Here is a 20,616-nt window from a genome sequence, read left to right as displayed (position 1 = left end):
CTGCTCTGTTTCCCTTGGTGCCAGTGGAAGAAGGCGGAAATGAACCCAAGCCCAGATCTGGCTCCCTGAGGCTAGGGCTCTTCCCAGCAATAGCAATCACTGGCCAGCCCCATTGGCCAGGCTGTCCCTCCCACAAGCCCTGGGCCCCTCCCACCCACATACCAGATAAGGCCTGCCCAGCACTGTCTCATCTGGCAGTAGGCACTGGGCTGGAATGGGGCCGCCCGGCTCCCCATGGCAGTGGGTACTGGTGCTGCTGGGGCTGCTGCTCCCCCCTGCCACCCCCTTCTGGCTCCTCAATGTGCTCTTCCCCCCGCACACCACGCCCAAGGCTGAGCTCAGTAACCACACTCGGCCCGTCATCCTCGGTAAGCCCCCGTCAGGCCCTTGATGGACTAGGCCAGCATGGGAAGCCTGGGCCCCAAACCCTGGCAGCAGACAGTGCCAAGGCCCTTCTGCCCCTGCATTAGCCCTGATACCTTCCTCAGCATGGGGAGGGGCCAAAGGCTTGTCCTGCAGAGAATTTCCTCCTTCCCCACCACAGTGTTCCCTGTCTCTGAGTTATTTACTTGGAGGTGGGACGGAGCTGTGGGGGGACTGAAGTCTTGGCCGGAACATTACAAGGCGTGGTCAGCTACAGCCACACTAGAGCCTGGTTCAGGCCCCACCAGTCCTTCCTTAGCCCCTATCCTACCAAGGACAAGATGCCCAGCCCATGATAGGAGAAAAGGAGAAGTCCCTGAAGGCCTGCCCACTACTCTAGGCCCAGCCTCCCCCCCGCGTGCCCCCCCACCCCCGCCCACACCCCCACCCCCGAATTCTCACCTTGGACTTTGGCAATAACGGAAAGCCAGGCTGGATGTTTACTTGACAGGGGCAGGGGTCAGTGGCCTTGGCTCCTGCATCTTCCCTGCCTGAGGGGAGTCTGTGCTTTGGGCTGCTGGGGGTACAGTGGGGATGTGTGTGATCAGCTGATGATAAGTGTCATTGGTCCCTGGAGGTAGAGGATGTGGGAGATAGGGGTGGAGTTGGTCTGGGGATGGATGGGGGGAAGTCAAGGAGTCCAGAGTGAGAGCTGGTGCCTGCAGTGCCTGGCTGCCTGGGGAATCAGCTTGAAGCCAAGCTGGATAAACCGGATGTGGTGAATTGGATGTGCTACCGCAAGACGGAGGACTTCTTTACCATCTGGCTGGATCTCAATATGTTTCTACCCCTTGGAGTGGACTGCTGGATTGATAACACCAGGTATGTGTCATGCCCTCTGCCTAGCTTATAAACGCTGCCCCTTGGCTACAGGCTGCTGAATGTTCCCACTTCCCTCAGGGTTGTCTACAACCGCAGCTCTGGACGTGTATCCAATGCCCCTGGTGTACAGATCCGTGTCCCTGGCTTTGGCAAGACCTACTCTGTTGAGTACCTGGACAGCAACAAGCTAGCAGGTGTGTGTACTGGAAGAAAGGTCAGGGGCTCCAGACTGTGGTGGGCCAGTATGGCTGGGTCACAGGTGTCACAGCAGAGACCCCCAATGCTGCTGCTTCCCCACAGGTTATATGCATACACTGGTACAGAATCTGGTCAACAACGGGTACGTGCGGGATGAGACAGTGCGGGCTGCCCCCTATGACTGGCGGCTGGAGCCCAGTGAGTGTCTGCTATTGATGGGCTTAGGGCTGGGCAGGTGTGGCCCCTGATCCCAACTGCCCTGACCCATCCATCCATCTTCAGGCCAGCAAGAGGAGTACTACCAGAAGCTGGCTGGGCTGGTAGAAGAGATGCACGCCGCTTATGGGAAGCCCGTCTTCCTTATTGGGCACAGCCTTGGCTGCCTGCACTTGCTTTATTTCTTGCTACGTCAACCTCAGTCCTGGAAAGACCGCTTCATTGATGGTTTCATCTCTCTTGGGGCTCCCTGGGGTGGCTCTATCAAGCCCATGCTGGTCTTGGCCTCAGGTGAGAAGGCTTCTGTATCCTGTAGGAGGTGGGGTGGAACGGAGCTGACCTTCCTCCAGCTCTGCTCATGTTGGCACCTAGAAGTACTGTCTGTTGCCCATGGGCCATGCTTTCTTTAGTCCCTTGAAAACAGTGACCCTGGCAGGACCATTATTAGGATGATTCCTTCCAGAGTCTGTGCCAGTGTTGACAAGGTGGAAATAAACTGGAAGGTAAACTCCAGCAATTTGATTCAACCCAAGGTGTCTATCTTGTCATGACCCTAGGGCCTGCCCAACTTTCAACTACCTTCTGCTTCCTGGAGCCTCTGTGCCCAAGGATCTACCTTATTGAAGATAGATCTACCACAGCTAGGGCCAGACCTAGGAGCCCTTTCCTGCTCTTCCCTGAGGAGTAGCTCAAGGACCCAGAGCTAATACAACTCCTACTTGTTGAGAACTAACTGTGTGCTGGGCATTGACAGGTGTGGACTTCTCCCTAGGCACTCAGTCTACTGAAGGAGACACTCATCTGATTACATCACTGAAGGGCAAAACAGGCACCATCTCATTTCATCTTTCCCAGAACACAATCTGGTGATTGCTCTGCAGCATGAACCCTACTTGGGGCCTGAGGGAGACCAGCCAACACCCCATATACCCCAACCTCAGAAAGTTCCCCCACCCTTTTGAGGCCCTCAACTGTCTTAGAGGTACCATCAGGCCTACTCTATGGCTAGAAGTCCAGGTCTGGATGGGGCAGGAGCAAGCTTGAACAAACTGCTGGGCTTAGACTGGGGGCAAATTGTGGGCCAGAGGTAGCCAGGCCTAGCTTCCTATTGCACCTTGCTCCTTGTCCACAGGTGACAACCAGGGTATCCCACTCATGTCCAGCATCAAGCTGAGAGAGGAGCAGCGCATAACAACGACTTCCCCTTGGATGTTTCCCTCCCGCCATGTGTGGCCTGAGGATCATGTATTTATTTCCACGCCAAGCTTCAACTACACAGGCCGTGACTTCCAACGCTTCTTTGCAGACCTGCGCTTTGAGGAAGGCTGGTACATGTGGCTACAGTCACGTGACCTGCTGGCAGGACTCCCAGCACCTGGTGTGGAAGTATACTGTCTGTATGGTGTGGGCCTGCCCACGCCCCGCACCTACATCTACGACCATGGCTTCCCCTACACGGACCCTGTGAATGTGCTCTATGAGGACGGTGATGACACAGTTGCCACACGAAGCACTGAGCTCTGTGGCCATTGGCAGGGCCGCCAACCGCAGCCTGTACACCTGCTGCCCCTGCATGGGACACAGCACCTCAACATGGTCTTTAGCAACCAGACACTAGAGCACATCAATGCCATCCTGCTGGGTGCCTACCGCCATGGCACCCCTGCACCCCTGACTGCCAGCCCAGAGCCCCTGCCCCCTGAATAAAAACTTTTGCTGCTGTAGCCCTGTATGCTGTGGCTTGAAGGGGAGGCACTACGAGGGTCCCCACAAGAGGATTCATGCATCACTAGCCACAGACCAGTGCTCAGTGGAGTATGAGGCAAGATGGGCTCTGCTAAGATCTGAAGCTGAACTGGACACTGAGATGTGCAGCTTACTATTCTGGTTGAGCTGTTCAGGCAGCCTGCCCTTACCTGCCTTTGTGTTGGGCATGGGAACTGCAGTCAGCTGTACTTGCAGCTATAGAATGGATGTACAGGGAGAGGATGACTTCATCTATCCCTCCCAGCTCCAAAAGGGTAGATGAGTGTGGGGTAGATGGAAAATGTACAAGAGTTCAGAATCTGGGGGCTGAGGAGTACAGCTTAGTAGTAATAAAAGGCCCTGGATTCAATCCCAAGCACCAAAAAAATGTGTTGAAGTGACAGCTATTAATCAGATCATTTCACTGAACACATTTTTGTGTGTGATGTTGTGGGGAAAACCCAGGGTGTTACACATTAGGCAAGGGCTCTACCAAACACTTTCAGCCCAATTTTTAGTATAACCAAAGTCTGGGAGAGTTGGTAGCTGCAAGAAACTGAGCCCTGTGAGTCAGGAAAGCATCCCGGAGGATGGTGCTTACAGGTCAGAGAGCTGAGAAGGGTAATATGAACCACTTTAAAAGCACTGTGCAGTTGCTGAAGGATTTTAACAGAGAAACAATTCCAAGCTAGAAAAGACCCCTGTCGTACAGACTAGAATATAGCCTGAGGGAGGAGAGAGAGGTTTGTGGGGTAATTAGAGAGGATGCTAGCTAGCTGAGTCTAGTGATTAAAGATATGTATAATAAAAAGTGGGAGGTGAAATAACAAGGCTTGGCCATGGGTGGAGCCCAGTATGACTCCACGCAACTAAAGGGACAGCCACAGTGACCTACCACTTTTTTTTTGGGGGGGGGGGAGCTGCAGTCCATGCTAGGCAAGCTCTCTACCACAGAGCTACAACCCCAGCCGACACTGACCCTCTTGAGAGATGGGAGGACCAGCATCACTGTAGCTGAGGATTGAGACTTCATGTTTGAGGCTTCCAGGAGGCAAAGACAGCAAAAGAGGCAGAAACTTGGAGAAGAAAGTTGACAAAAGACAAAAGTTAAGGGGGTCTGATCTATTAACTGAGACCTGGCCTTGGCTTTGACAGCTTTAGGGCACTGGCACCTGAGGCTAGTGTAGAGTTAGAGTAAGATTGCTAGGGGTATCAGATTGGAAGAGGGTGGAGGAGTTGAACAATGACCAACGGGGAAGGCTGCCCTCTGTTGGAATAGAGGATCCAAGGAGCAGCATCAAAGGACTGGGAAGGGTCGCCCTATCCTTCCCAAGCTACCTAGGACCAGAAGTGAAGGTGAAAGTGAAAGAAAATATGCAGAAAGAGGCCAACGGCTTCTTTAGGAGGGTAGAGGCAAAAGCGAAAGCGGGAAGTGTCAGCTTCAGCCGTGGAGCTCCCCAGCAGCAGAGGCTGAGGCCTTTCTACTCTCCTTGGCCTCACTCATCTAACCGATCCATCAACTCCTGATCCCAATTCTCTCTGCCTGCTCCGAGATGCTGAAGACCACGCAGGAGCCCCGAGGGGGCTTCTCCTTCGAGAACTGCCAGAGGTGAATAGGGAGACTTAGTCCCAAGAGGCCTGTGCTTCCTTGTGAGCCATTTTTCACGGAGGAGGTGGGGGTTGGGGAGCATGAGTTGGGAGATTAGGTCCTGGTTTACCCTGGGAGATGCGCAAGACCAGCACGGGCAGGAAGATGGGTTGGGGCATTGGGACTGGAACCCAAACCCAGGCCACTCCCCTCTATTTCCAGAAACGCATCCTTGGAACGTGTCCTTCCCGGGCTTCGGGTCCCTCATGCACGCAAGACCGGCACCACCATCGCAGGCCTTGTATTCCAAGTGAGCACAGGAGTGTGTCTAAGGGGTGGGTTGAGGGACAACCGGGATAGAGAACTGGTGGGCACTGAGGCACGACGTTCTTCCCCGCAGGACGGGGTCATCCTGGGCGCGGATACAAGGGCCACTAATGATTCAGTCGTGGCAGACAAGAATTGCGAGAAGATCCACTTCATTGCCCCCAAAATCTAGTGAGACTCCCTCAGCCCAGTTCCCGCATGCAAGAAAACAGCTCTTCGCTCTTCCACACTGATCCTCCCCTTCCTTTGCCCTCAGCTGCTGTGGGGCTGGAGTAGCCGCAGACGCCGAAATGACTACACGGATGGCTGCATCCAACATGGAACTACACGCAATGTCCACTGGACGCGAGCCTCGCGTGGCCACGGTCACTCGCCTCCTACGCCAGACGCTATTCCGGTGCGGGGGCGGGACGAGGAGGTTGCGGGAAGAACTGGCTGACCGAAGGAGGGAAGGGAGAAAGGGTGGGGCTGAGAAGTGCAGGAAGGCCGGAAGAAACTGGCCCTCCAGAATCTGGGCCACAAGGGGCGCTGTCGGCCGCGGAATGCCAGGCCACACAGGCCTCAGGGGGGGCGGGGTCAGATTCATGGGCGGTGTCAATAGGGGTGGGCCCTGGAGCCCGTTTGCGGCTGGCTGATCAGACCTATCCGCGAACAGGTACCGGGGACACGTGGGCGCATCGCTGATCGTGGGCGGAGTAGACTTGACTGGACCACAACTCTATGGCGTGCACCCCCACGGTTCCTACAGCCGACTGCCCTTTACGGCTCTGGGTGAGTGCTTCTGCCCCTTCCTCACGAATCTCCCACCTCTGCGAGCTTGGCCTCACATTTGTCCCTGGATGGGGTGACCACAGCAGATCTCACTCAGATGCCCCTTCCACCTCCAGGCTCCGGGCAGGACGCGGCCCTGGCGGTGCTGGAGGACCGGTTCCAGCCAAACATGACGGTGAGCGATCTCTGTACTCCCCTACGTGGTCCCTAGTGGGAAGTACACCCAGGGACCGACACAGAGGGAACCTGGCCCAGTATAGAAGTCGGGAAAGGATTTCTCAGAGGAGGCAAGGACTGAGGAGAGACCGAGTGAAGGTGGAGAAGTGTGATCCTGACAGTACCAAAGTTTGGACTGCTGGGAGAATCTTTAGGAGCCAAGGGAAGAGGAAAACCTGGTAGGGTCCTGTTTGAGGTCTGAAGTCTGGACTTGAGTGGGATGGAAGTGGGTAACTGTCACTTCAGAGGCGGCTAAGGCCCAGAGGGAAATACTGTGAGTCATAGGACTGGGGGTGAACATTGGGTGGGTGGACAGCCTGGAAAAGGGCTAAAAGTGCAGGCAATTCAGAAGTTTGTGCAGAGGAGGACAGTGGGTGGAGGGTTCATGGGTCTTGGAGAGAGGGAGGCAGAGGCCAGAGAATAGGAGTTTGGGGTAAAGAAAGAGAGGGGAGGTTGGGTGTGCACAAATGATCTGGTCTGGACTTCAAATCTAACAAAGTCCCTGGGCTGGAACCTGAAGTAACACCAGAGGGTCCACTGGGCCTCACAAACATATCACCATAGCTGGAGGCTGCACAGGGGCTGCTGGTGAAAGCTATTACCGCAGGGATCCTGGGTGACTTGGGCTCTGGGGGCAGCGTGGATGCATGTGTGATCACCGCATCAGGTGCCAAGCTGCTGCGGACACTGAGCTCGCCCACAGAGCCTATAAAGAGGTAGGAGCAGGGAAGGTGGGGCCCCAGGGGAGGATTGGGCAGTAGCAGGGTATGGAAAAAGGGGGCTGCACGAAGAAGACAAGTCACATGCTCAGAGGCTTTACCTCCTCCCTCCCAGGCCTGATGGCTACCACTTTGCACCTGGAACCACAGCCATTCTGACCCAGACAGTGAAGCCATTGAACTTGGAGCTCCTAGAAGAAACTGTGCAGGCCATGGAGGTGGAGTGAAGTTGTCTGGGGTTTACAGCTAAGAACAAGGGGGAATAAACCCAGAAAATAAAAACATCTATACAGACTAAACAGATGGCTGTGTCTTCTTGGGTAGAGCAGGACAGGAAGCCAGCAGGGATCTGGCTAAGATACCCCTTTAGGAGCCACTACCTCCCACAGCTCCAGTGCCTGGCCTTATCACCCATCACCTCAGGCATCTATTTCTCCAGAACCCCAGCCCTGGCCAACATTGCAGCCTTGAGGAGAAAGCTTCCATCCTTTCTTCCTTCTAATTTTCCTTCTTAGTCCGCACCACAGATGCTCCCGCCACCACTCCTGCCTTGATTTTGCCCTCTCTTCTACTGGGGATTGAACCTAGGAACGCTGTACCACTGAGCTTCATCCCCAGCCCTTTCTTATTTAGAGACAGGGTCTCACTAAGCTGGCCTCGAACTTGTGATTTTCTTCCATCAGCCTCCTGAGTCACTGGGATTATAGATGTACACCACTGTGCCTGGTGCCCCTGGGGAACGTTGTAAAACCCACACAACACTACCCAGAGCCTTTCCCTGGCTCATCAGTGAAACAGGACAAAGCCCACATGTCTTAGTCAGATCCACCCTGGGCCCAATGAGGGCTATAAGTGCTGATATAGGATCAACTCCCTCCAGGGGCAAGCTCTCATCAAGTGTTCCTTAGCCTTGCACTTGAGACACCCCTTAAATGACCAAGCACACCTGAGCCACTAACACAAAGCTGGGCTTCATCTGCACATGCTGGGCTGTATATAGAGAGATCAACTCCAAGTGTTCTAGGCTGACAGGGATCATAGGACTCATGTGGCAAGAGATGACACATTTATCCAGGAAACCTTTTGTTAAGTACCTATTGAATGTCAGGCCCAGTTGCTGGGTGCTAGTAGGAACATCCTGCCCTCAAAGTAGCTGGGCTCCACTGGGGTTTCAGAACTGTTAAAGAGTCTTCTCACCTCTAGGAAGGTTCTACTCCATGCCAGACACCCATGGGCCTCTGATTATGCTCCCCTCCCCCAACTTTATTATGAAATGGGTCATGAAAATTGAAGAAGTTTCAATTTTCACTGAATACCCATATACCTACCACAGATTTAATAATTCATATTTTGTTGTATTTTCTGTCTGTATCTTCTTATCCATCCATCCCTCTTCCACCCATTTCCTCATTTTTGGTCTGAGGTCAAAATGAGTCAGTCAAAACCCTCACATCCCTAGAAGGAAACCAGCCAACTTAACCTGTTGCAACTCCACACAGGGGAGTCCTCTCCATGAGTTCACACTTAGCCTGGAACCCAGTAACAAATGGGATGTAGACACCAGGGTTTTCCCATGACAGCCCCAGTGCCTGGAAGTGTCAGAGATTTGTTTGCTATCACCCTTCTAGCTACAACGTCAGTCCAGGGTTTGCTAGTCACCAAGGATTCAGCTTATATTTAACAAGAATATGGAGTTCAGAGTCATACACATGAGGGTTTGTGTCCCACTCCATCTCATGCTGGTGGGAGAGTCATCATCTGATTCCTGTTCCAAATGGATGAGGAATCCCTGAGAGGATGTCTTTTAGGACTAGCAACCCCCAGAACCTCCTTCCTTAATCTTCCCCAGGAAAGCTGGCCACAGCTGACCATTCCCTCCTCCACTCAGAACACTCCTGGATTCTGAGCAGCCTTCTCTGAAAGCCTAGTGCTCCTGATAGCTATGGGAGGCTTCCCTGGTCCTGGCCACCAGGTTGACACTATAGATCTGGTTTCACCGTATGTCCTTGTATCCGTGCCCAATGCTTCTGGTGCTTCAGGCAGCCAATCAGAGGCCAGGCTTTGGGAGGTGGAGGTGAGAACCTCACACCTGGGGGTCTCTCTGATAAGTCCAGGCCTGGGTCAGGGGACCTTGGCCTAAATAGAGCATGGGAGTGAACTGAGCCTGCACAGCTGGCCTGGTCTCAGGCCTAGAACTTTGGCCCAAGGACAAAGATACCCATAAATAAAGCCGGGTCCAGTTCTCAACCTCACACCTACCATGATGCGACTGCTCAGGCTGACCCTCAGCTTGATCCTCTTTGGCTTCTCCTGGGGTAAGTGGGCCAGGAGCAGACTTGACTGGTTGCCCAGTTTGGGGCAACCCAGATTCCCAGCACCAGTCCAAGAACCAGGCTGGATAGAAGGGAAGTAGATGAACAGGTATGCAAAGGAAAAAGAATGGACCAGGGCAAAGGAGCGGGAAGGGGCCTGCAGGGTCAGAAGTGGGAAAGAATGGGATGGAGCTGATCTCACAAATGGGACAAGAGCTTGAGTCAAGCCTAGGAGGGCTTAGGAAGCTGAGCTGTGAAAGTTGGGTGTGTAGTTTAGGAAGAGTCCACAGGTTGCATGAGGGGTATGAACTGTTTAGGCCTGGATGGGTAGAGGGCCAGGAAGAAGACTACACCAGAGGTCAGGGAGAAAAAGAGCCTGGGCTGCAGGATAGGGGTGAGTTGGAGAACAGGAGGGACTAAGTTGAAGAAATGTGGGAGAATAGAGATTGATTGGATGGAGGGTAAACCACAATAGCTTTGGAGGCCCAGAAAATGCTGATGGGGGAAGAAGGGCTAGTGACAATTCCTTTTGATTTGGATCTCTCTGGGGCACACAGCCTGGGGACATCCAGGGGAAGCAGGTGGGGAGAAGTGGGCTGGGGTGTTGATTCTCACCAACTGGATGGTCAGGCTGCGGAGTTCCTGCCATTAAACCATCACTGAGCTTCAGCCAGAGGATTGTCAACGGGGAGAATGCTCTGCCAGGCTCCTGGCCCTGGCAGGTTTCCCTGCAGGTATACACACCCTGAGGGTTGGGTAGGGGCCTGAGTGCTTCATGCCTACATAATCTGAGTTCATCTCCAACTCTAACCCCTGACTCCAGGACAGCAATGGCTTCCACTTCTGTGGTGGCTCTCTCATCAACCAGTACTGGGTGGTCACTGCTGCCCACTGCAATGTCAGGTGAGTACTTGTACCCCACCTGCTCTGCCCACTTGGCTGCCCCTCTCTTGCTCTGCCCTCCCAGGGTATGCCCAACCAATCTCTTACTGCAGTCCTGGGCGCCACTTTGCTGTCCTGGGTGAGTACGACCGATCATCTAGCACTGAGCCTGTGCAGGTACTATCCATCTCAAAGGTAAGTGCCTGGCTGCATGTATGGGAAGGAAGAATGAGTCACAGGTGGGTTCCTCTGGGCAAAGAATTCAGGCATGTCCTGGCCTATCCATCTTAGCACCATCGATGGGTACCTGTGCCCATCCCAGCCCTACAGGGCCCCTTCTTACTCCACAGGCTATTACACACCCAAGCTGGAACCCCACCACTCTGAACAATGATCTGACGCTCTTGAAGCTCGCCTCACCAGCACGATACACAACCTACATCTCACCAGTCTGCCTGGCTTCCTCAAATGAGGCACTGCCTCAAGGCCTCACATGTGTCACCACTGGCTGGGGACGCCTCAGTGGCGTGGGTAGGAACCTGGGCCCTGAACAGGAGGAGAGGGAGGTATCTTGGACCAGCCTGACCATCCCTTCCTGGCCCACAGGCAATGTGACACCAGCACGTCTGCAGCAGGTGGTTCTACCTCTAGTCACCGTGAATCAATGCCGGCAGTACTGGGGCTCAAGTATCACTGACTCCATGATCTGTGCAGGTGCCTCAGGTGCCTCTTCATGCCAGGTGAGCCCAAGCACTCTGTCCTCTGCATTGTTCCACAGCATACCTCCCCAACCTGTCATACTGACTTCTCTTCCCTCTCAGGGTGACTCTGGAGGCCCTCTTGTCTGCCAGAAGGGGAACACATGGGTGCTTATTGGTGTTGTCTCCTGGGGCACCAGTAATTGTGATGTGCAAGCACCTGCCATGTACACTCGAGTTAGCAAGTTCAACACTTGGATCAATCAGGTCATAGCCTACAACTGAGCCTACCACAGGCTCCCTCCCCATTTCAATCCAATAAAAGACTCTAGTCTCTGTCCTCTTGTCTGTCCTCCTGGCACAGGGAAAAGGAGAGGCTTTTTAGTTTTATCCCCACCTTTCTGACACAGAAAGGTCTGGAGTAAAGATCTTTCTACAGTATCCAGCCCAGGCTGGGGCCCTCATCCCTCCTCCTCTGGGGCAACCCCTTGGTTCCACAGTACACAGTCAGGGATTTTAGAATGAATGGGCAGCCTTCCTTGGGGAGGGCAGCCTGTTTATTGAATACAGAGGATACATTTACAAACTGAGTACACAAAATAAATAACTGCACATTCTCCATCCACGGTCCATAGTATAAAGGCCTATCAAAGGTTCAAAACTCCAAACTCCATCTATCCTACCCTCAGGCCTACCCTGGGCAAGAGGGGGAAAAAAATCCTCAGGGCTTCAGGCCCCCAGAAACACTTATGGAACTGGGAGAATTTGGGAAGCCCTGGGGCTTGGGCTTTCCACTGCCTTCTGCCCAGAGGGCAGTCAGAACAGAAGACAGGGGTGTGTAAGGCACAGTTGACTTGGCACAGAGTGGTCTCTTTGGTTTTCCTCTGGAAACAGCACATGCAGAGAGAGGAGGGCCTGGTCCAAGGCTGCCCAAAGGGAGGAGCTGACTAGGGGTCAAATGTTCCCTGCTGGCAGGGGCTCTAGCTAAGGCCAAAGCTGGCCCCTGGCCCTTTCTGCCCACTGAAAGCAGCTGTGGAGGAAGAGGGTTTGGGTTCCAGCCTGGTTTGTGTTGGTGTAGACATCATGACAGCCATGGGGACAGTTCTGGCTCAGGCCTCTAAAAAAGAAGCCCCGCCAACCCCACCCACTTCCCACAAGGGTTCCCTCCAGCCTGAGACTCAGCGGGGCCCCAGGCTGGAAGGTTAATGCTGTAAAAGGAAGCTGACACAGGGTGGGTGGGGCAAGGCCAGCTCTCACAGCAAGATCAGTCATTACCCTAGGCACCCAGGGTTCAGAAGAAGGTCACACAGTATGGCTAAGTTCCAGGGAGAAGCTGAGCAGAAGGGGAGTTGAGCAGCCCACGACCCTCTCTCAATGTAGCAGTTCCTTCCTTTCCACTTCTTCTTAGAGGACTTAGAGGACTTGGTTATCTATGCAAGATGGGTGTGCATTCATCACCCAGAGGCTGCCCATACCCAGACTAGACACCAGATGGCGCCTTCATGAAGCTGCAGAGGAGGGTACAGTGACACCTGAAGGGAAGAGGCAATAGATAATACCAAAGGATGAAATTAGAGATGGCCATGGGAACCTAAGGGAGAACCATCTGCCTTGCCCCAGGTGCCCCCATCCCCTGGGTAGCAGCAGTGGGGCTCCCTTTAAACCCCAACAGTTGGGAAGGAGGCACCTGGGGAATGAAATAGACATCTAAGGGGGAGAGGGAGGCAATAGTGAGTGTTGCAAAAAAGGCACTGAGTATATTGGGGAGGACCCCACTTAAGCTGGCCATCAGCAATGGCTAAGGTCCATTCCATGGCCCTACCACAAGAGGTCCTGGAAGACTTGGGTTAGAAGGGGTCCCTGGTGGCACCATAAAGGAAGATCTTGGCTGGGAGGTAGAGGCTGCTTGGGTCCAATCAAGGAGATTTACAGTCTAGCTAAGGCCAAAGCCAGGCCTCCCACTGGAGCATATTTTTTTTTTTTTTTTTTTTTTTGGTACTGGGGATTGAACCCAGGGCACTCAACCACTGAGCCATATCTCCAACCTTTTTTTATATTTTGAGACAGGTTCTCACTGAGTCGCTTAGGGCCTTGTTAAGTTGCTAAGGCTGGCTCTGAACTCATGATCCTTCTGCTTCAACCTCCCGAGCCATTGGAGCATAATCTGAAGGATCAGAATGGCATGGAATGTGGGGAGCTAGGAAGGAAGGTTCTGTGGCAAAACAGGGGGTGCCCAAAGTAACTACTCCAAAGGGTCCTGGACCATAGGACACCCTTCACTCCCAGGACTGCAGGACCCTTCAGTTGGGAAAGATCCAAAGGATAAGGAAGACAGTGAAGGCCAGGTCCTATCCCTTTCCCCAACTCACAAAGCAGCTACCCACCAAAAGGGGTATCAGTGCCAGGCCAGGCTCCCATTTCTGGGGAGTCATGACCCTCCTGGGCTACCTCAACTCCATCACACCAGGCCCAGGCCCATGATAAGGTCAGGGGCTGCTAAAGGCACACAGAAAGGGCCAGGGCCAGACATTCTCTATGTACCACTAACCATGAGGCCTATCTTCACAGAGGATGTCAGGCCCAGAGGGCACAGCCGAGCCCAGCCAGTCTGGGACCATGTCATATCTGTGCCACAGCTGGTGGCTCAGCCATTGTATTGTTGCTGATAGCGGAGGTTGAGCTCTCGCAGCTCCCGCTCCCGCACTCGACGTGACTTGTTGGAACGTGTGGAGCGGCTGGAACGTGTGGACTGGGCCGACTTGGTGCTCTGGCAGCGTGAGGAGGCACGCTTGAGGAGGTTCTGGGAGATAGAGCGGTGCAGATTCTTCATGGATGAAGAGGCTGCCATGCTCACCACCCATGGGTGCCTCAGGGCCTGTAGTGCAGTCATACGGGCTCCAGGGTCCACTGTCAGCAGGCGGTCAATGAAGTCCTTGGCCAGATTGGATACACTGGGCCAGGGCTAGAAGCCAAGGATAAGCATTAGAATTAGAGTACCCAACACTGCCCTCCCATCTGGATGATGCTGCCACCACAACACTGGGACCTGCCCAGAGGCCTTGTACTTCCTAGGGAGAGGCAATGCTTCATCCTCCCAAGTAGTATTCTGGGCCTCTCCTACCCACCCAACACTGACCTAGGCTTCTGAGTGGAGCTGACCTCTGGATCATGAGGAGTCTTGACAGAGGAAAAGGACCCATTCTTTTTCCCAGAGAACATTTCTAAGTGCTATGAACCCAAAGCCTGGCTCAGGGAGGTGACTCCTGACAAGACCCTCAACCTACCCCAGGACCACCATAATCAGGGAAAACTTCAGACAGAACAACCCAAACATTTCTACCACATCTTTAGACAAGACTTAAGTTCCAACCTGGATGGTCAAAACAGATCATTTAAAGGAGAGCTTCCTGGTACCTTTAAGTACCTGGGTCCCACCTCCTTTCAAATGCCAAAGCATTCCTTTAACCTTGGGGTAAAAAAGGAAAATCAAAGCATCTAGATTTCTCAGTCAGCTGACAGGAGCTCTTAGAGTCAGACACCCAGGGGTACTCTTTAGTTTGCGTGACTTTTCTGAGGCATGAAGGGCTCCTATGCACCAGCCTCCTAATGTTATGTTCTGTCCAAAGGGAGGAACTTCACAAAGACTGCTTTGCTACACACACCACACACTGAGCACCTGTTCATCTCAGGGCTACATACCAAGCACCTGTCAACCTCAGGGCCACCTGCCTGGCTTGTCTTCATTTGGCTGAGTCTTAGATTCTCAGTATGATATCCTTAGGTTCTCAGATACTCTGTGAGCCCTCAGTGCTTATGGCTGTTATTCTAGCTATATTTTGAAGACTGTGAATTAAAGTTTATTATTCCCATTAGATGGTGCTGAGCCCTAGTGCTTGGCACAGTGCATACAGGAGGCATACAGTAGGTACAGGCTTAGTGAGTTAACCACCCTTACATACTGACTGATGTGTGCCCTCGGCTGAAGCTGCTTCCAAGCCATGGGGTTCAGTCGGCAGAGACCATATGTCCTGGGCCCCTTCTGGAGGGTAGGCTGAGTCCTTGCTCTCCTAGGAGCACATCTGGCATGGGCTCTGACGCTCCTCAAGGGATGGGTGGCTAAGCCCTTAGGACCTTTCCTGATCCTACTGCAGAGTCTCTGCTGGGATGCCAGAGGCACCATAACTTTCCTTCCTGTCACCAAAGTCTGCCTGTTCCACCCCATGGCACCCTTCATCTTGGAGAAGCCCTGTACATGCTCTCCAGGGAACTCAGGGAAATCTGTGGAAGCCCACTTTTGGGGTAACAACATGACCATTTAGCAGACAGTCATACCCATTGACTACTGCCACCCCTAGTCTGGTCCCCTGGACCTCTTGCACTATTATTATCCCTTTCCCACTGCTGTACAGGGGCAAGGAAAAGACACCATTCATCTGGAATTCTGTGGAAGGGCTGAGCTGCTTGCAGCTGCTGTCCTCACCTGCCTTTTGGAAGGCAAATATCAAATTTTCTTGAGCTGAACTGGAAGTGACAGGGAAATCACAATGCCAAATAGTCACCTAACAGGGCTGTCCTCACCATCAGGACAGCTTTCCAGTGATTCTGGTAGAAAAGTCATGGCCTCAAGGACATAGAGCCATAGAAGGACCAGAGAGATACCTTACTATCTGACTGGACCAGATGGTTGCCACAAAAGCTTTTGGCTTACAGCTCAAGAAAGTCCCACTGATTGTTACTACTACCTGAACACAAGGAGCCACTGCTATGGGCCAACTAATACAGACCACAGACACTCACTGCAGCCCCTGTCACTTAAGAGATGGAAAGCAGTGGGCTTAATGCCCCATATTGCCCTACCAGCCTTTTATGGTGTCCAAGAAAATAACTTGCTGGGGAACACATAGCAGCCTAGCCTGGCCTGTTAAGGGAACAGCCACAGGATAGGGCTGGCAGCTTAGACTAGTCCAAACAGGGCTTAGACACAGCCTCTGCCCCTGTCCTGTGGTCCAACCTGGATGGAAAGGCAACTCCTCTATAGAACAGTGGTAAAGCTGGACTCACAAGCCAAGAACCTGAACATGGATGGACCAGAGGCTTCCCTATTTCCCATCTGCAGACCACCAAACCATGGAACCCTGTGGCTTTGAACCAGTCCAGTGCAGTTTTAGAAGGGCCTCTCACTAGACCTGCCCCATGGGCTTAAGCATTTCCATATCCAGAGTGGCACAGGCTCACCCCAGGCATCTACCCCTGCTGCTAGTCGGGCAGCCAGCCCGTTAGTGCCAAAGCGAGCCAAATTGATCCACCTATCCTGTTCCCCCAGACTCTCGCCTCATCAATTACTGTGTACGTGCAGCTGTACACAGAATGCTGATGGACTCATTTGTGTTTGAGGCCAGCCCAGCCCTTTCTGACAGGTCCCAGTGCTCCTCATCTTTGAAGAGCTGGGAGTGGCTGTGCTGGGGGAAGGGGGAAGTTCCCCAAGCCAATGATTCAAGTCATCCTGACCAATGACCACCAGACTACCCCTCATGCACTCAAGAACATGCAGAGCGTAATCAAGCAGGCTGAACAAAGGGAGGTAGTCCCCATCCTGCCTGCTGACACTGACGTAAGTGGGGGCTTAGGTTGACCCCCAGAATAATGTCCCTGGAAGCCTTGTTGAGACCTCAAACAAGGCTCAGAGAGGAAAAATAAGGCCTTCCACACTCACCCACAGCCATGCTCTGCCTCAAGTCCAATCCAATACCTCCTAAGAAAGAATTCAATACCCATAGTCAAACTACCTGCTCCCCCAACATGCTCAGGCCTCTGGAGCCTAGGTGTCCTTCAGCCTATGATTGACTGATCAGGAAGCATTCTGGGCATGAGAAGAAGGAAAATAATAAACAGTTATGTTCTTTAGTTTCCACAACTCTGCTTACTCTGGGTGAAAGACAGAACTTTGAGCTTAATATATATACTTGGGGCCAGACCAGGACATAATAAATGTGGGTGTCAGGTGCCTGATAGATGGGACAAGCCACAAGTATCACTTGGTCAGCCTCTCAGAGGCTTCTACCTGTTTCTGGACTCACATGGAGCATTGGGCCTGGAAGGAAATGATAAGAGGTTGGTTGGAGTCAGGACAATGGCACACACCTATAATTCCAGGTACTTGGAAGGCCAAGGCAGGAAGATCACAAGGCCAGCCTAAACAACTTAGTGAGACCCTGTCTCAAAATAAAAAGGGCTGGGGATGTAGCTCAGTGGAAGAGTACCCTGGGTTCCATCTCCAATACCACTAATTAAAAAAAGAGAGAAAGGAGCTGGGGATGTGGCTTAAGCAGTAGCGCGCTTCCCTGGAATGCGTGCGGCCAGGGTTCGATTCTCAGCACCACATACAAACAAAAGATGTTGTGTCCGCCGAGAACTAAAAAATAAATATTAAAAAATTCTCTCTCTTAAAAAAAAAAAAAAAGAGAGAGAGAAAGCAAAAAAGTTGGCTGGCTTTGCTTCCAAACATTCCAGCCTCTGTCTACTTTGGATTCAGAAGACAGCTTCAATACCTGGGGTGCCAGTCTACACTCTCCACAAGTCTCTGGAGTTGTATGGGTAAGTGGTTCAGACCTGTGGAGAGGCTGTGGGGGGAGGGACATCATCTCCACTCTATTAAGCCACTGCCTTTCTCCTGAGACCAGTCCCCAAGGAGGCTTGCCCCTTTCAATTGGGATATCTACTCCTGAGGAACCAATTGCAGAAAAGAGGACGGACTGTCCATGAATAATTCCTCACCAACTTAACCTCCTTCCCCCACTTCTGCTAGGTCAAAGTCACTCTTCAATAGTGGAGCTCAGGGTAGCGCATGCCTTTAATCCCAGCAGCTAGGGAGGCTGAGGCAGGAAGATCGCAAGGTCAAGGCCAGCCTCAGCAACTTAGTGAGGCCCTAAGCAACTCAGTGAGACCCTGTATCAAAATAAAATACAAAAAGAGGCTGGGGGATGTGGCTCAGGAGCTATGTGCCCCTGGGTTCAATACCCAGTACCACAAAAAAAAAAAAAAAAAAAATTGTGGAGCCCAACTCTTTCTTTGGAAGAGAGGTCCTAAAGCAGAAAGACAGACAGGAATTCTGCTCTATCTAAGAGGACTTGCCTTTTTCCTCCCTATCCCTTCCACTTGCTCTAGTTCTGATGTCACAAGGGCCTAGCAAAAACATTTCCCAAGGAAGCCTGGCATGATGGCACATGCCTGTAATCCCAATGACTTGGGAGGCTAAGGCAGGAGGATGGTGGGTTCAAAGCCAGTCTCAGCAATCTAGCAAGGCTATAAACAATCTAGTGAGACCATGTCTCAAATTTAAAAAATTAAAAGAGGGGGAGTGGCCTGGATATGTAGCTGAGTGGCAGAGCACTTGGCTAGCACAAGCCAGGCCCTATGTTTGATGATGATGATGGAAGAGGAGGAAGAGGAGGAAGAGGAGGAGGAGGAGGAGGAGGAGGAGGAGGAGGAGGAGGAGGAGGAGGAGGAGGAGGAGGAGGAGGAGGAGGAGACGACAACGATGACGATGACAACTGCAAATCAGCAACCAGTATTTTATTTCTATCTTCTCTGGGTGACCTTTGAGAAATCATAACTTCCTCAGTTTCAACATGAAGGGACTATATGCAATGAATCTAAGTCTCTTCCAGTTTCTAATGTCCTAGGTTCTAAGAACACAGTCCCCCATCATTTTTCCTCTCTTGACTGCATGCAAGGCACACAGCATACCATCTGACATTCCAGCTAACCTCCTGACCCTTATGGGTTCTTTATCCAATCCATGATTCTGGAAAGGCTCTCAGGCAGAGAAGGCAGCCCCACCAAAGAGCTGCTGGGAGAAGGAGGGGAGGAATGACTCGAGGCTTTGCTACCATGACTCAGTTCTTCCCTCAGCTTTGTCTCAAGATGTATTTTTATATTTTCAGACCCTGTATTGCCACCCTCAAAGGCCTCCTTTCTGTACTTACGTGGGCCTAAATGAGAGCAGTGAAAAGGGCACAGAGGAAATTCTGGGAAACAGAGTTTCAGATTTACTAAGGAGAGCAGAACTCTTGAGTGTTGTAACAAGAACAGCACACTCTGAAGCTGCCCATAAGAAGAAATGTTTAACCCCTTTAACAGTGAATAACCCCTTCAACAGGGTTAGACAGGGTGGCACTGAAGCCAACATCCCCTCTTCTGGTCAACATACCCATTGTCCTGGTGCCTGGAATTCCAGACCAGGCAGATCTATCACCCTGGGCTAAGGCAGGTGCCAGAGAAGGGGAGGGTAGCAAAAAAGAGAAGGATGTGGGTGGAGAATCTGAAGGGGAGAAATAGAAGGAAGATAACGGAGTTTTTAAAAGAGGCAGGGCAGCTAGACACAATGGTACATACCTCCCTTTTGATACTCTATCTCAAAATTTAAAAAAATAATAAATTTAAAAGGGCTGGAATTATAGCTCACAGAGCTCCCCTGGGCTCAATCCCAGGACGGTAAGTAATATAAACAAACAAACAAACAAACAAACAAATAAATAACCAAGCAAGCAGGACTATGGGTATAGCTTAGAGGTAGAATGCTTCCCTAGCATGTACAAGGCCTTGGGTTTAATCCCCATACCAAAACAAACAAACAAACAAAAACCCCAAAGTAAAAACACAAAAATGAGAAATGGCATGACAACTTAAAGGTTAAGTAAATCTGAGCTCTAAAACTTGAGATAAATAACAAAATGCAATCTTATACCCCAATCTATTCATGCCCAGAGCTCATGGAGTGAAGGGAGGGACAGGAGGAAGACAGGGTATGACTCAAGAATCAAGCTGGGCATGATAACACATCCTAGTTACTCAGGAGGCTAAGGCAGGAAGATCGCAAGTTAGAGACCAGCCTTCCTTGATAAGCTGCAATGCCCCATCTCAAAATAAGAAATAAAATAAATAAAATAAAAAGGGGTGGGGAATAGTTCAGTGGTAGAGTACCCCTGGGTGATAGAGTACCCCTGGGTTCAAATCCAGTACTGTGTCAAAAAAAAAAAGTTGAGAAGGATTGCTTTTTTCCTCACTTTGGAGTCAGGAGGGTATCAACAGCTGTGCCAGCAACCTATCAATGTCTTTTAATGATGTCATAGAAGATTCTGGGTCTAGGAGACTGCTAAATGGTGATCTCCACTCAAGGTTTCTGCTGAAGACAAAAGGTTTCCAAGTCCCAACCTGGCTCTTTGGTTTTTTAATTCTTATTCATTCATTCATTCATTCACTCATTCAGTACTGGGGATCAAATTCAGGGAGTGTTTTACCACTAAGCTACATCCCCAGCCCTATTTATCTTGAGACAGGGTTTCATTAAGTTGCTGAGGTTGGCCTCGATCTTGAGATGCTCCTGCTTCAGCATCCTAAGTTGCTGGGATTACAAGCTTGTGCTACCATGTCCAGCATCATTTTTTTTTGTTGTTTTTAAACTTATTCCCATTCTAATTTCTGAGGCAGTGTGTAACCCTAGTGGCTGTCAGCATCTCACCCATATGTGGTCTCTGTCCCTAGAGGTCTGCACACTCAGGACTCAGTTCAGGGTTGGCACCTGATTAACACAGGATAGCAGGATGTGTGAAGAGATAAGTGACTTAGCCTTCTGTTCCAAGCCAGTTATGATACACTGGAGTGGAGCTCAGTTATGGGTACAATACACATACTGAGAA

The 20,616-nt window shown here is 51.7% G+C and overlaps 4 protein-coding genes across 4 annotated transcripts in view; 3 read left to right on the top strand and 1 right to left on the bottom strand.

The window, feature by feature from the left end:
• Nucleotides 1-52: 52 nt before the first annotated feature.
• Lcat (lecithin-cholesterol acyltransferase) lies at nt 53-3,374 on the top strand. Its single transcript, XM_076839294.1, has 6 exons — nt 53-368; nt 1,089-1,245; nt 1,324-1,439; nt 1,546-1,641; nt 1,726-1,950; nt 2,792-3,374. Exons 1-6 carry the CDS (start codon nt 215-217, stop codon nt 3,364-3,366), a joined length of 1,323 nt encoding a protein of 440 aa, XP_076695409.1. The 5' UTR covers nt 53-214; the 3' UTR covers nt 3,367-3,374.
• Nucleotides 3,375-4,829: 1,455 nt separating this feature from the next.
• Nucleotides 4,830-7,315, top strand: Psmb10 (proteasome 20S subunit beta 10). Its single transcript, XM_076838768.1, has 8 exons — nt 4,830-5,014; nt 5,216-5,303; nt 5,394-5,491; nt 5,577-5,717; nt 5,976-6,091; nt 6,208-6,266; nt 6,872-7,023; nt 7,142-7,315. Exons 1-8 carry the CDS (start codon nt 4,959-4,961, stop codon nt 7,251-7,253), a joined length of 822 nt encoding a protein of 273 aa, XP_076694883.1. The 5' UTR covers nt 4,830-4,958; the 3' UTR covers nt 7,254-7,315.
• A 1,974-nt stretch (nt 7,316-9,289) lies between these two features.
• Ctrl (chymotrypsin like) lies at nt 9,290-11,203 on the top strand. Its single transcript, XM_076839140.1, has 7 exons — nt 9,290-9,341; nt 9,969-10,072; nt 10,162-10,241; nt 10,334-10,415; nt 10,571-10,751; nt 10,827-10,960; nt 11,042-11,203. The coding sequence occupies exons 1-7, from the start codon at nt 9,290-9,292 to the stop codon at nt 11,201-11,203; spliced, it is 795 nt and encodes a 264-aa protein (XP_076695255.1).
• Nucleotides 11,204-11,432: 229 nt separating this feature from the next.
• The window catches only part of Pskh1 (protein serine kinase H1), a 32,955-nt gene continuing 23,771 nt past the window's right edge, over nt 11,433-20,616 (bottom strand). The window contains exon 3 of the mRNA XM_076838847.2: nt 11,433-13,880. Coding sequence (XP_076694962.1) covers nt 13,563-13,880 — 318 coding nt within the window. The 3' untranslated portion in view covers nt 11,433-13,562. The remainder of the gene's footprint in view (nt 13,881-20,616) is intronic.

This window comes from Callospermophilus lateralis, chromosome 18 (assembly GCF_048772815.1).
Source record: "Callospermophilus lateralis isolate mCalLat2 chromosome 18, mCalLat2.hap1, whole genome shotgun sequence".
NCBI lineage: Eukaryota > Metazoa > Chordata > Mammalia > Rodentia > Sciuridae > Callospermophilus > Callospermophilus lateralis.
Note: the sequence above shows the minus strand (reverse complement) of the source record. Positions and strands in the feature narration are given on the sequence as shown.

Excerpts from the sequence above, each read along its gene's own strand:
- Psmb10 (XM_076838768.1), top strand. The coding sequence starts at position 4,959 with ATGCTGAAGACCACGCAGGAGCCCCGAGGGGGCTTCTCCTTCGAGAAC. Across the intron at positions 5,492-5,576 it reads TTCATTGCCCCCAAAATCTA|CTGCTGTGGGGCTGGAGTAG; the intron begins GTGAGACTCCCT and ends CTTTGCCCTCAG. Across the intron at positions 7,024-7,141 it reads CCCACAGAGCCTATAAAGAG|GCCTGATGGCTACCACTTTG; the intron begins GTAGGAGCAGGG and ends CCTCCCTCCCAG.
- Ctrl (XM_076839140.1), top strand. The coding sequence starts at position 9,290 with ATGCGACTGCTCAGGCTGACCCTCAGCTTGATCCTCTTTGGCTTCTCC. Across the intron at positions 10,242-10,333 it reads GCTGCCCACTGCAATGTCAG|TCCTGGGCGCCACTTTGCTG; the intron begins GTGAGTACTTGT and ends CTCTTACTGCAG. Across the intron at positions 10,752-10,826 it reads GGGACGCCTCAGTGGCGTGG|GCAATGTGACACCAGCACGT; the intron begins GTAGGAACCTGG and ends CCTGGCCCACAG.
- Lcat (XM_076839294.1), top strand. The coding sequence starts at position 215 with ATGGGGCCGCCCGGCTCCCCATGGCAGTGGGTACTGGTGCTGCTGGGG. Across the intron at positions 369-1,088 it reads CACTCGGCCCGTCATCCTCG|TGCCTGGCTGCCTGGGGAAT; the intron begins GTAAGCCCCCGT and ends TGGTGCCTGCAG. Across the intron at positions 1,440-1,545 it reads GGACAGCAACAAGCTAGCAG|GTTATATGCATACACTGGTA; the intron begins GTGTGTGTACTG and ends GCTTCCCCACAG.